This window comes from Schistocerca nitens, chromosome 1 (assembly GCF_023898315.1).
Source record: "Schistocerca nitens isolate TAMUIC-IGC-003100 chromosome 1, iqSchNite1.1, whole genome shotgun sequence".
In the NCBI taxonomy this organism is placed as follows: Eukaryota; Metazoa; Arthropoda; class Insecta; order Orthoptera; family Acrididae; genus Schistocerca; species Schistocerca nitens.
This window is the reverse complement of record NC_064614.1, coordinates 791,843,919-791,857,505: the sequence shown is the minus strand read 5'-3', so window position 1 is coordinate 791,857,505 and position 13,587 is coordinate 791,843,919. Positions and strand designations below refer to the sequence as shown.

Genomic DNA, 13,587 nt, shown 5'->3' with positions numbered 1-13,587 from the left:
AGCCAGCAGCAGAAGTTTCAATGACTGAGGTCAAATGACTGTTCTAGCCATCATCAACTTCATCTGATGGGTAATGACTCTTCAATTTTAATGAGTATAAATGACTTTATTTTAAGTCACTGACTTCGTTATGTAACCAGCATGTTTTCTCCCTTTCACAGTGTTGTTTTGAAGATGGCCTAAGACTAGGTCAAAACACGTCATTTTAATAAAATAACCATCACAATCTATCCTGTTTTTTCACTGATTTTATATAGCTTACAAGATCATTGTTTGCCAAAAATATTACCAGAAATTATTATTATTAGGCCTATTTAAAAATCATGTTTTATTAAGACTGTATCTTTTTACAACACTGTATTGGAAATGAGATAATTGAGGGATCCAATGTACAGATCGTTGTCCTCGATCCAAAATCAGTTAGTGCTTGGAAAATGAGAGTCTGTTGAAGAGAATATGACCGTTCTAGATGGGTGTTTGGTGCCCTTTCATAATCACAATTCAGGCATAGGATCCACTCATTGAGAAAAACTGGGCAAGTGCTGTGATCTAAAAGAGGACTATTTAATTGCAAATGTATTTCTTGCACAGAAAACAGTATTTAACTGCCAGTCAAAGACTTTTCATCTTCCCTCCCTATTGTAAACTTTTGTGGACTGCATAATTACGGTTTGAGCTATAAGATTTAAAATTTTAAAATTCTGGGGAATGTATTAAGCTACTGTGATGATAAGAGCTTATTTGTACAAGTAAAATAAGTGAAGTAAAAAAATAATCTTTATTATCTTTTAACATCTTATGTTATTTATTTAACTTTCATATTACAGATTAGCAGCACGGATAGCTCATAGAATTGAGGAATTAAATAATCTGCCAGCTGTAATGCCTGACGACTTAAGAGTCAAAGCTGAAATTGAGCTCCGTGCACTGCGGCTTCTCAATTTTCAAAGGTCCTTGCGATCTGAGGTAATTGTAATTGAATTGAAATACATATTGCATGCTTATGTGATCTCATCTGAATAAACATTAAGATGTTCCTGACACTTACGTGGTAGAAGCCGCTCAGCGATTGTTGCAGTGAGTAAAATTTCATCTCTTTCTTGCGACGTACATTGTCTCATGGGGCAATTCACACTGATGCAGATGTTTGCAGAGCTGTGCTACAGCAGCACAGTGTTATTTTACATCTTATTACCTTACATTAGTGCTTGACAATGAACTAATTATTTGATTATTGGCCATAAATACTATGGTTTTGAGATTTAAGAGCCCCATTCATAGCTTTTGCATCAAAACACATAATTACTAGGCTTTTATATCTAGCATCCATTAGGTCACACTTTGGTGCCTAAGAAATGTGGCTAACTGGTTGAAGTTATTTTTAAAGTTCAAAGCAGAGTTATATCTATTTCAAGTAGAGATTAAATATGATAATGGAAAGCCTTAGTGGAATGTAAATAATTTAAGAATAAAGGTAACAACCCACCTAACTGTCAACAGGACTGAAAACTTTCTAGGTTTTGGACAAATCCTTTTTCGAGATAGTATAACAATAATGGAAATTCCTGGATGGAACAATATGTAAAGTAAGGTAAAAGTAACCACTCACCTACAGTGGATCAATACGTGGAACACAGAAACACATAACAGAAAATGGCATTCACACTAGCTTTCGAGTACTATACTCTGTTTATCATAAAAATGAACCTGATGTAAACATTACACTATGTATTCTTCTGCATTTGCGCGAATCTCACTGGATTTCATTTCACATGGAGTGGAAGCCAGGCTGTGTCCAGTATAGTCAAGTATGATCATAAGGATACGTTTTGTGCTGTGTTACGTGCACATAGATAGGGTGATAAAGCAGGACAGTAGCTTTAGCAGTGCATTTAACTTGGACAGCACTGGCCAGCCAGCTGGACCAATTAACCTGCAATGATGTGAGCATTTGCACCTCAGACGTAAAAAGAGGTGAGCAGGGAAACAATATAGCTTCAAATGTCATTTGATTTTTAAACAGAATGAAATAATAATCGACAAAAATTGAGCAATACCGTATGCTTCATAGGTGACCAGACGGAAAGCATAACATGCTCTTGTTCTCACCTAACATAGTTTCCTAATTACAAACAAGAGTGATTAAAATTCCCAGCTTAAACACAGTGTAATTTTTCAAAGTAAGCAATGTGTGATGCAAAAGCGTACTGCAGGGATTTCACCGTATTGTTCGAAACTGAAGCAACTGAAGCCACTGAAGGTATTGATTACAGTCGGGTAATCTCTCAGCTCATTCCTTATCAGAAACTGAGAAATACATTTCAATTCTGGAAGTGTCATGTGCTATGTAGATAATGAGTCGATCAGCAACAGAATACACAAAGCCACCATGGCACCGCATTTTCTCCTTTCATAATGTGCCGTTCTACACTTTGCCAGCATTTAGCAGTGACATGTGAAAAAGCTGCATGTGTTAGTTTCAGTGCATCTGGCAGCTTAGGCAGTCTTTGTTATTTCTTGCAACAACTCTGTTATCTTGACTCCAGATCAGTTCTGTTGGGTTCATATTGTCATTAATGTTACAATGGCAAATGTAAAAATAAAGCATTTGTATGCTGCACTTGATGCTGTGAAAATGATTGTTTTCATTTCTCTGTGATAGTTATCACTCTGGTTCGTGTAAGACTACATCCGTGGTATAAAGCAGTGGACACAATACAAATAAAAAGTATTTGGTCTTTTATTTTTGTCCTAAAATATTAAATTTTTATGTTTTCTTAATTTATGCAACCTTTATTAACAATCTTTCATAAAATATCAATAATGAAGAATTTGCATTTGGAATGAAGTCAGCAAGTTCATTGTGGTATGTAATTAGAAAAAAGAAAACATGCATTATTCATAAAATATTATGATGAATTTTACAATTACAGATGTAGGTATTTCAAATGGAATGAAAGAAAAAAGTATGACGAACCAGTGAACTATTAACTGCACCAGAGTAAGAATCAACTACACTACTGATTCCGCTGTATATAACCAGTGTATGGTTGTATGTCAGCTTTATGAAATACAGTCCTTCAGATAACTTCAAAGCCAATTTTTTCTTTAAATTATGAAAAACTGTAAGAACAACCTATTTCTTGGTAATTTTTAACCGTGTTCCACATGGGTGTTTCACTACAGCGCAGAAAACAGCTTCAGTCATTTTTACACGGCGTATTATCAGCTTGACAGTCAGAGCACAACAGTACAGTGACTGTGATTGTATAAATTTTTTTAATAAAACTACATAGCTAAAGCGTGATTAAGAAATACGTTTATGGCTGTTAATACATTAAAATGTCATAAAGTTTCATTTAACGTAACTAAGTAATAAGATATCTAATACGTAAGTGGGTCCTACTTCCAAGAGCGGAACAACACCAGTGTATATATACTATGGCTTCTGACTAATCATCACGTTTGTGTTTTCTTACATCAGATTCATTCTTATGATGAACAGAGTATAGCTCTTTTTCTAGTAGTAGTACAGATATTACACACACAGACACTGAAACGCACACTACCGTGGCCATGGCAAAACGAATTATTTATACTTGATTAGTGGAAGCAATTGCCTGATATGATGAAGTGGGGAGGGGGTAACGGGAAAGAAGCATGTCTTTGGACGGATGACTTCTCGGCTGCACCACAAGATGAAAAGAGTACAGAAGGTACAACAAAAAGAGATATAGGGAGAAGTGGGGGGGGATTGAGGTTCTAAATCATGTAAAATAATCACATAGTGTCTGAAGTAAGTATAAAACTATTTCTCATGTAGCTGAAACTGGGGCTTGAACTTATGTTTTTAGTACTATATCTCTCTAAATTTATGTTGTAAACACGACTTGTTTCTTTGAATAAGTTTTCAATATTAATTGTCAACTTTTTAAGTTTGCCATTATTATTTCTGATCTAAGGCCGATGCATCTCTCATACATTACATTTAATAACCTTATTTCTTAGCGTTCCATAACCCCCTCCGCTCCCTCAACAATCATTGTCTTCTCTGTCTCCACAGACATCAGGAGCCTTGAATTGTGGGGACAGCATGCATGTATTTTTCTGTCTTCTGCATGTTAATCACTGCATTCACTTTCATTTACTGTCCCATTCTCATTGAGTCATTGGTAATTCTTGATTGTGATGAACAGATTTTATAGCCCCCCCCCCTTTTTTTTAAATTGTGTATAATTTTCTGAGACAAAAACAGGTAATGTGTGATCAATTAGTTGTCTCGAAATCATGGAAACAGCAGAGATCATGTGACGTGATCATTTTAACCAGCCTATCAGTAGTGAAGTCCGTGTTGGACGTAATATGCGAAGCACATGTCGGACATAATATATTGGTGAGAGGGGAGAGGCATTTTTCTTATTCTGCTTGCCACCCTTATACCCAGAATCAACAGAATCAAGTATGTATAACTTCCTTACATGAAGGTTAAGATTACATTTATTGCCACACGAAGAATTTTTGCTATTTACTGGGAAATCCGTGAGAAACCTGGGAATTTTTTCATCCGGGAAAAAACCGGGGAGAACCCAGGAATGTTGTAGAATTCCAGAAATTTTTGATTGTTTTAGTTTTCTGTTAAATTTTTGTAATTTTGACTGATAAGAACTGATACTCTAACAAAGAATTTTGCTTTATCCCGCTACTGCAGAATAATACTGCAGCAGTAAAACATAAATGAAAGAAAAAAATTAAAATAAAACTTAAATTTAAAAGAAAATTTGCAGTCTATATCAATAAAACACGGTGCACACAGAAGCTTTTGCTGACAGCAAAATATGTCAAAGGCTTTAGGACGAAAAGTATGCAGTACTTCATAACAACAGATTGCTTTTGATGAGTGAGTGTGATGTAACACCTACTTACATTAGTTTCGTCTGATCTGTTTCCAGTGGGCTCACTAACGTGCACCAAACTGAAGTTTGGCTGTTAGCTTTATAAATAGTAGCATCAAGCAACCAGATTCTAGCCGCAAAAAGTGTTCCAGGGCACTCTAGCTGCCAGATTCATGCATGCGTCAAGCAGTCTGAGCTGTAGTGGATGGGCAGGAGGTGTCTCCAAGTGACCCATGTTTACATTGTGTACATTTCATGATTTTGCTGTTTTTTCTTCATTTACAGGCCTCATGTCAAATGAAAACAAAACGGATTTCTGTGGCTGGGAGCTACCGAGTGAATTCATGATTCACGTAATTACAAAAGACTAAAATATGTTATTGGTTACAGTTTTCTGGTTTTATTTTATTTCATTCCTCAATTGTCTTGCAGGACAATGAAGTTATTTTTGTTCGTTTACTAAAGAAATTTGCTTTTATTAATCTTTTCCACAGAACTAGATAATGTACTTGGAATGAAGTGTTTCTTTCCACACTATTGACTAGTTTCAACTTTTTACAGAATTTCAAGTGCAGGTTTCTGTATTCTGGCATATACGGCATACTGCCATAATAAAATACCAAATATAGTACTGGTACTCCAAGAAAATTAAGCACCATTCTTCCGGAAATTATAGATTGGTAGGACACTGTGTTTTATCATTGTTAACTTCCCCCCAAGGCTTTATATTTACTCCTGGAGTAGAACATAAACTGCCAGTTACACAGTTTCTTGGCTTCACAGGTAACCTGTTAATTTTTATACTGTTTGAAAAATTCATGAAAAACTTATGGTCCTTAGTTCTGGTGTATACAAACAACTGTTCTATTTATTTTTGCAAGAAATTTGCATTCCTTCTTACTATCTTTTTGCTGTGCTGTGTTAATGTAAACCTGATTGGTAAAGCTTCATAACAGTACTGCAGAGTACAGGGGGGGGAGGGGGGGGGGGGACGACCAAGTCACCACATAGTGAAATATATATTAGGGTACTTTGTGTAGTAGAGTCTAGTTCTAAATGAATATTATGCCAAGTATTACTTTTTTATTTTGCATTCCTTATCTGGATAGGATGTGATAAAACAATTGCCCTAAGTACAATAACTCTATATGTCCCCACTGAACAACATGCTGCAGTGCTGCACATGGTCAAGTGATTCACCACTACTGACAAAATTCCAAACAGAAATGCCACGAAAGGCGAGCAAACCCCAAGCATGGGCTTTCTATGTCATGGTAGCTGTGCATGCACAATAATGCCTGTTTTCTGGAGCTCTCTGGCAACTGTTCAAATGAACCTATTTCTAACAGGCCGCAGGTAAATATTGCCTATGGTAACTTGAGAAGTATTACTTTTAAAGTAAATTTCCTTTTACACAAGGTGAGTTATGTGTGAGAATGTGCGATGAATTTCTTAAATCACGTAGCATCTGACTCATTCATAACTTAACACTTCGAATATCAGCCACTTAGAAAAATTCCAGGCCCAGAAGACAGCCATTTGTGTCATTACTTAAATTTTTTCTAACACTTTTGTGTTTGATATATCTGAAACGGTAACACGTGTAAGAAAGGACCAATATTATATGTGAAAGGTGAGCTTTGCTTGTAGCTATACTACATATATTAATTTAAACCATTAACTTTTCCTTTTTGTGTGTTCACCTTACTTCACAGTAATGTTGTTACTGGCTGACTACATCACAGATCCAATGTCTAAATATCTGCTCTCATTGGCTAGCGAGATCACATGACGTGTGCTACGATTGGCTGTCAAAAGTGCATCGAAATCTCGATTTCAGTGCTTCAGAAGCTAATGTGCTGTTTTTGTTGGAATTCATATGTATACTTTCGTAGTAAGAAGTACACAGTGTACATGTTGCTGTGAATCAAAGATCTTTCCAAACCATGTTTTTTGTTCTAATTTGCCAGGTTCTATGCCGGTGTATAAAACCTGTACCGTTCAAGGGATTGATAAGTTTTACAGCTCCAACAGAAAGTATACTGCCACTTAACAAGGAAAAAGTGCTCCCCCCCCCCCCCCACACACACACAAAAAAGTGTATTTTTAACTGGGAAATCCAGGAATTTTGTTTTCCTTGTCTGCTTATACACCCTGTATTTACATGTGTGTAAGGCATTTCTTGCGAATTAACAGAAATGAAGACCATTCATGAACCTAAAGCAACAAGTAGTCACTTCCAACAATAGATTTCCAAACAGAGCGTTATGTAAGAAAAATCTTTGTACATAATAAGATTGTTTTTGAATAGTTACATCAGCAAAAAAATTAAGCCACATCAGAACAACCAGAGTGTATTATTTTCTGGGTTTTCCATACATAAAGGGAACTGCCATAACTAATTGTTACAGACAAACACTGCTTTCATTATCGAATACAGGTCCTGCATCTGCAGTAAGAAAATCATTCACATTCTTTGTGACAAAAATGCTGTGGGTGAGTGTTCTGTCTTTGTCAGGCAATGTTACGATTACAAGTGATTGCAGGATATACAAGGTGACAATTATTGAACGATATGAAATAAAATCATGACTTCTGAATCGTTTGTATTAGAACTTTCATACCGTACGGTTGGCGTTGGGGCGTGTTGGGAATTTTTATGTGGATATGGTTTGTTTTAGTGACAAAGCCCACTTTCATTTGTATGGCAAAATTGGTGCATTTTGGGGACTGAGAATTAACATCTCTCAATCGAGAAGTTTCTTCACCCTCAACGGGTGACTGTGTGGTGTGTAGTGTCCAGTCATGGGGTAATCGATGCAATATTCTGTGATTTCAATGTGACTACCAAACATTACATGAAGAATTTGGAAGACGATTTCATCCCCATTATCCAAAGTGACCCTGATTTTGACAACATGTGGTTCATGCAGGACAGAGCTTGACTCCATTGAAGCAGGAGAGCGTTTGATGTACTGGAGGAGCATTTTGGCTCTGGGGTACCCAGAGGCCTTTGGCATGGGCTTCAATAGGTCACCATGTTCTTCAGATCTGAAAACCTGCGGCTCCTTTTAGTGGGGGCTACATTAAAAGCAAGGTGTACAGAAATTAACCATGAAACCACTGCTGAGCTGAAAACAGCCATTCAGGAGTTCATTGACAGCATCTATGTTCCGACACTTCAGTGGGTCATGCAGAATTTCGCTGGTCGTCTGTGCCACATCATCGCCAGTGATGGCAGGCGTATCGAGCATGTCATAAATCTGAATATCTGTAGTGATGTTTACAAGTTGAATAAAGTGTGTGCACACCATAGTTTCTAACTAATTTATTTTTTTCTGTATGATTCAATTATTGTCACCCTTTATTTTACTGTGGTGTTTACATAAATTAAAACTAAATGTGTCACTGTGGGGAATGCTTTAAATGTCAGTAACTGTTAGGCATTAATGCAGTATATTCCTCTTCTCTGCAGTCACCCCCCCCCCCACCCCCCACCCCCGCCCGCAAAAAAAAGTCTTCCCCTTCTCCCTCATGGAATAAAAGTGTCTACAAAGTAAGCTTCTGTGATCTTGAGAGACAGCCCATATAGAAAAAACACATTACTCATTCTACCATTGTGACTCGTTATGTCACTCAGTTATGAATTTTGATTCTTTTATAGCATTTTGCAAGTAGTATGTCATAAAAGAAAATATAGCTCATGTATATTAAAGATATATCATTGATTTATACATTGTTGATAGTTTCAAAGTTAGCTTTCTCTGGTACTTGCATGATTTAATTAACACATAACAAGTAACTTAACAGAATTCAGGGCAGCTAGTTTCTTTTGGTGACATTTTAAAAACTGTTTTCCCTTCACATAAAAAGGTAAATTATTTGAGATTTTCTTTTCATAGGTTGCAGTTAATTATATGCAAAATATTTGTACTCTTGAATATACAGGGTGATTCAAAAAGAATACCACAACTTTAAAAATGTGTATTTAATGAAAGAAACATAATATAACCTTCTGTTATACATCATTACAAAGAGTATTTAAAAAGGTTTTTTTTCACTCAAAAACAAGTTCAGAGATGTTCAATATGGCCCCCTCCAGACACTCGAGCAATATCAACCCGATACTCCAACTCGTTCCACACTCTCTGTAGCATATCAGGCATAACAATTTGGATAGCTGCTGTTATTTCTCGTTTCAAATCATCAATGGTGGCTGGGAGAGATGGCCGAAACACCATATCCTTAACATAACACCATAAGAAAAAATCGCAGGGGGTAAGATCAGGGCTTCTTGGAGGCCAGTGATGAAGTGCTCTGTCACGGGCTGCCTGGCGGCCGATCCATCGCCTCGGGTAGTTGACGTTCAGGTAGTTACGGACAGATAAGTGCCAATGTGGTGGCACTCCATCCTGCTGAAATATGAATTGTTGTGCTTCTTGTTCGAGCTGAGGGAACAGCCAATTCTCTAACATCTCCAGATACTGTAGTCCAGTTACAGTAGCACCTTCGAAGAAAAAGGGACCAAAAACTTTATTGGCTGAAATGGCACAGAAAACGTTCACCTTAGGCGAGTCACGTTCATACTGAGTTGTTTCCCGCGGATTCTCAGTGCCCCATATACAGACATTGTGACGGTTGACTTTCCCGTTAGTGTGGAAAGTTGCTTCATCACTAAACACAATCTTTGAAACGAAAGATTCATCTGTTTCCATTTGAGCAAGGATAAAATCACAGAAATCGATTCTTTTAATCTTATCAGCTGCAGACAGTGCTTGAACCAATTTCAGACGATAAGGTTTCATAACTAACCTTTTTCGTAGGACTCTCCATACAGTTGATTGTGGAATTTGCAGCTCTCTGCTAGCTCTGCGAGTCGGTTTTCCTGGGCTGCGAACAAATGCTTGCTGGATGCGTGCTACATTTTCATCACTCGGTCTCGGCCGTCCAGAACTTTTCCCTTTGCACAAACACCCATTCTCTGTAAACTGTTTATACCAACGTTTAATACACCACCTATCAGGAGGTTTAACACCATACTTTGTTCGAAATGCACACTGAACAACTGTCGTCGATTCACTTCTGCCGAACTCAATAACACAAAAAGCTTTCTGTTGAGCAGTCGCCATCTTAGCATCAACTGACGCTGACGCCTAGTCAACAGCGCCTCAAGCGAACAAATGTACAACTAAATGAAACTTTATAGCTCCCTTAATTCGCCGACAGATAGTGCTTAGCTCTGCCTTTTGTCGTTGCAGAGTTTTAAATTCCTAAAGTTGTGGTATTCTTTTTGAATCACCCTGTACTTTGTTGTACCAATGATTATACAATATATCAATGAACAGTTGAATTAAAGATAGGTACTGTGTGGTGGTGATAAGATTCCTGTTGCCGTTGTTGTCTTCAGTCCAGAGACTGGTTTGATGCAGCTCTCCATGCTACTCTATCCTGTGCAAGCTTCTTCCTCTCCCAGTACTTACTACAGCCTACATCCTTCTGGATCTGCTTAGTGTATTCATCTCTTGGTCTCCCTCTACGATTTTTACCCTCCACACTGCCTTCCAGTACTAAATTGGTGATCCGTGGATGCCTCAGACCATGTCCTACCAACCGATACCTTCTTCTAGTCAAGTTGTGCCACAAACTCCTCTTCTCCCCAGTTCTATTCAATACCTCGTCATTAGTTATGTGATCTACCCACCTAATCTTCAGCATTCTTCTGTAGCACCACATTTCAAAAGCTTCTATTCTCTTCTTGTCTAAACTATTTATCGTCCATGTTTCACTTCCATACATGGCTACACTCCATACAAATACTTTCAGAAACAACTTCCTGACACTTAAATCTATACTCGATGTTAAGAAATTTCTCTTCTTCAGAAACGCTTTCCTTGCCATTGCCAGTCTACATTTTATATCCTCTCTACTTCGACCATCGTCAGTTATTTTGCTCCCCAAATAGCAATACTCCTTTACTACTTTAAGTGTCTCATTTCCTAATCTAATTCCCGCAGCATCACCTGATTTAATTTGACTACATTCCACTGTCAACACCTGCTTTCTTTGGGATTGGAATTATTATATTTTTCTTGAAGTCTGAGGGTATTTCACCAGTCTCATACATCTTGCTCACTAGATGGTAGAGTTTTGTTAGGCCTGGCTCTCCCAAGGCTATCATTAGTTCTAATGGGATGTTGTCTATGCCCGGGGCCTTGTTTCGACTTAGGTCTTTCAGTGCTCTGTCAAAATCTTCACGCACTCCTCTTTCATGATTCTTGAACCAAGTGTTAGCTATGATTAAGTTATGCTCTGTGCAAAATTCTACCAGGCGGCTTCCTCTTTCATTCCTTACTCCCATTCCATATTCACCTACTATATTTCCTTCTCTTCCTTTTCCTACTGTCCTTTCAAGACACTGTCCATTCCATTCAACTGCTCTTCCAGGTCCTTTGCTGTCTGTGACAGAATTACAATGTCGTTGACAAACCTCAAAGTTTTTATTTCTTCTCCATGGATTTTAATTCCTACTCCAATTTTTCTTTTGTTTACTTTACTGCTTGCTCAATATACAGATTGAATAACATCAGGGATAGGCTACAACCTTGACTCACTCCCTGCCCAACCACTGCTTCCTTTCCATGCCCCTCGACTCTTATAACTGCCATCTGGTTTCTGTACAAATTGTAAATAGCCTTTCGCTCCCTGTATTTTACTCATGCCACCTTCAGAATTTGAAAGAGAGTATTCCATTCAACATTGTCAAAAGCTTTCTCTAAGTCTACAAATGCTAGAAACGTAGGTTTGCCTTTCCTTAATCTTTCTTCTAAGATAAGTCGTAACGTCAGTATTGCCTCACGTTTTCCAACATTTCTACGGAATCCAAACTGATCTTCCCCGAGGTCGGCTTCTACCAGTTTTTCCATTCATCTGTATAGAATTTGTGTTAGTATTTTGCAGCCATGGCTTATTAAACTGATAGTCCGGTAATTTTTACATCTGTCAACACCTGCTTTCTTTGGGATTGGAATTATTATATTTTTCTTGAAGTCTGAGGGTATTTCATCAGTTTCATACATCTTGCTCACTAGATGGTAGAGTTTTGTTAGGCCTGGCTCTCCCAAGGCTATGATTAGTTCTAATGGGATGTTGTCTACGCCCGGGGCCTTGTTTCGACTTAGGTCTTTCAGTGCTCTGTCAAACTCTTCACGCACTATCATATCTCCTATTTCATCTTCGTCTACATTCTCTTCCATTTCTATAATATTGTCCTCAAGAACATCGCCCTTGTATAGACCCTCTATATACTCCTTCCATCTTTCTGCTTTCCCTTCTTTGCTTAGTAATGGGTTTCCATCTGAGCTCCTGATATTCATATAAGTGGTTCTCTTTTCTCCAAAGGTGTCTTTAATTTTCCTATAGGCAGTATCTATCTTACCCCTAGTGACATGCGCCTCTACGTTCTTACATTTGTCCTCTAGCCATCCCTGCTTAGCCATTTTGCACTTCCTGTTGATCTCATTTTTGAGACTTTTGTATTCCTTTTTGCCTGCTTCATTTATTGCATTTTTGTATTTTCTCCTTTCATCAATTAATTTCAGTATCTTTACTGTTACCCATGGATTTCTACTAGCCCTCGTCTTTTTACCTACTTGATCCTCTGCTACCTTCACTATTACGTCTCTCAAAGCTACCCATTCTTCTTCTATTTTATTTCTTTCCCCCATTCTTGTCAATCGTTCCCTAATGCTCTCCATGATGCTCTCCACAACCTCTGGTTCTATCAGTTTATCTAGGTCCCATCTCTTCAATTTCCCACCTTTTTGCAGTTTCTTCAGTTTTAATCTACAGTTCATAACCAATAGATTGTGGTCAGAGTCCACATCTGCCCCTGGAAATGTCTTACAATTTAAAACCAGGTTCCTGAATCTCTGTCTTACCATTATATAATCTATCTGATACCTATTAGTATCTCCAGGCTTCTTCCATGTGTACAACCTTCTTTCATGATTCTTGAACCATGTGTTAGCTATGATTAAGTTATGCTCTGTGCAAAATTCTACCAGGCGGCTTCTTCTTTCATTCCTTACTCCCATTCCATATTCACCTACTACATTTCCTTCTCTTCCTTTTCCTACTGTCGAGTTCGTCACCCATAACTATTAATTTTTGTCTCCCTTCACTATCTGAATAATTTCTTTTAGCTTATCATACATTTCCTTAATCTCTTCATCATCTGTGAAGCTAGTTGGCATATAAACTTTTACTATTGTGGTAGGCGTGGGCTTGTTATCTATCTTGGCCACAATAATGCGTTCACTACGCTGTTTGTAGTAGCTTACCCGCATTCCTATTTTCCTATTCATTATTAAAGCTACTCCTGCATTACCCCTATTTGATTTTGTATTTATAACTCTGTATTCACCTGACCAGAAGTCTTGTTCCACCTGCCACCGAACTTCACTAATTCCCACTATATCTAACTTTAACCTATCCATTTCCCTGTTTAAATTTTCTAACCTACCTGCCCGATTAAGGGATCTGACATTCCACGCCTCGATCCAATGAACGCCAGTTTTCTTTCTCCTGATAACACCGTCCTCCTGAGTAGTCCCCGCCTGGTGATCTTAATGGGGGACTAATTTACCTCCGGAATATTTTACCCAAGAGGACGCCATCATCATTTATCCATACAGTA

At 37.8% G+C, this 13,587-nt stretch overlaps 1 protein-coding gene across 3 annotated transcripts in view; it reads left to right on the top strand.

Moving 5' to 3' along the window:
• LOC126262281 (ATP-dependent helicase brm-like) overlaps positions 1–13,587 on the top strand; it is a 230,190-nt gene that overhangs the window by 39,675 nt on the left and 176,928 nt on the right. For all 3 annotated transcript variants that reach the window (XM_049958810.1, XM_049958801.1, XM_049958819.1), the window contains exon 6: positions 828–966. In XM_049958810.1, the coding sequence (XP_049814767.1) occupies positions 828–966 (139 nt within the window). The remainder of the gene's footprint in view (positions 1–827; positions 967–13,587) is intronic.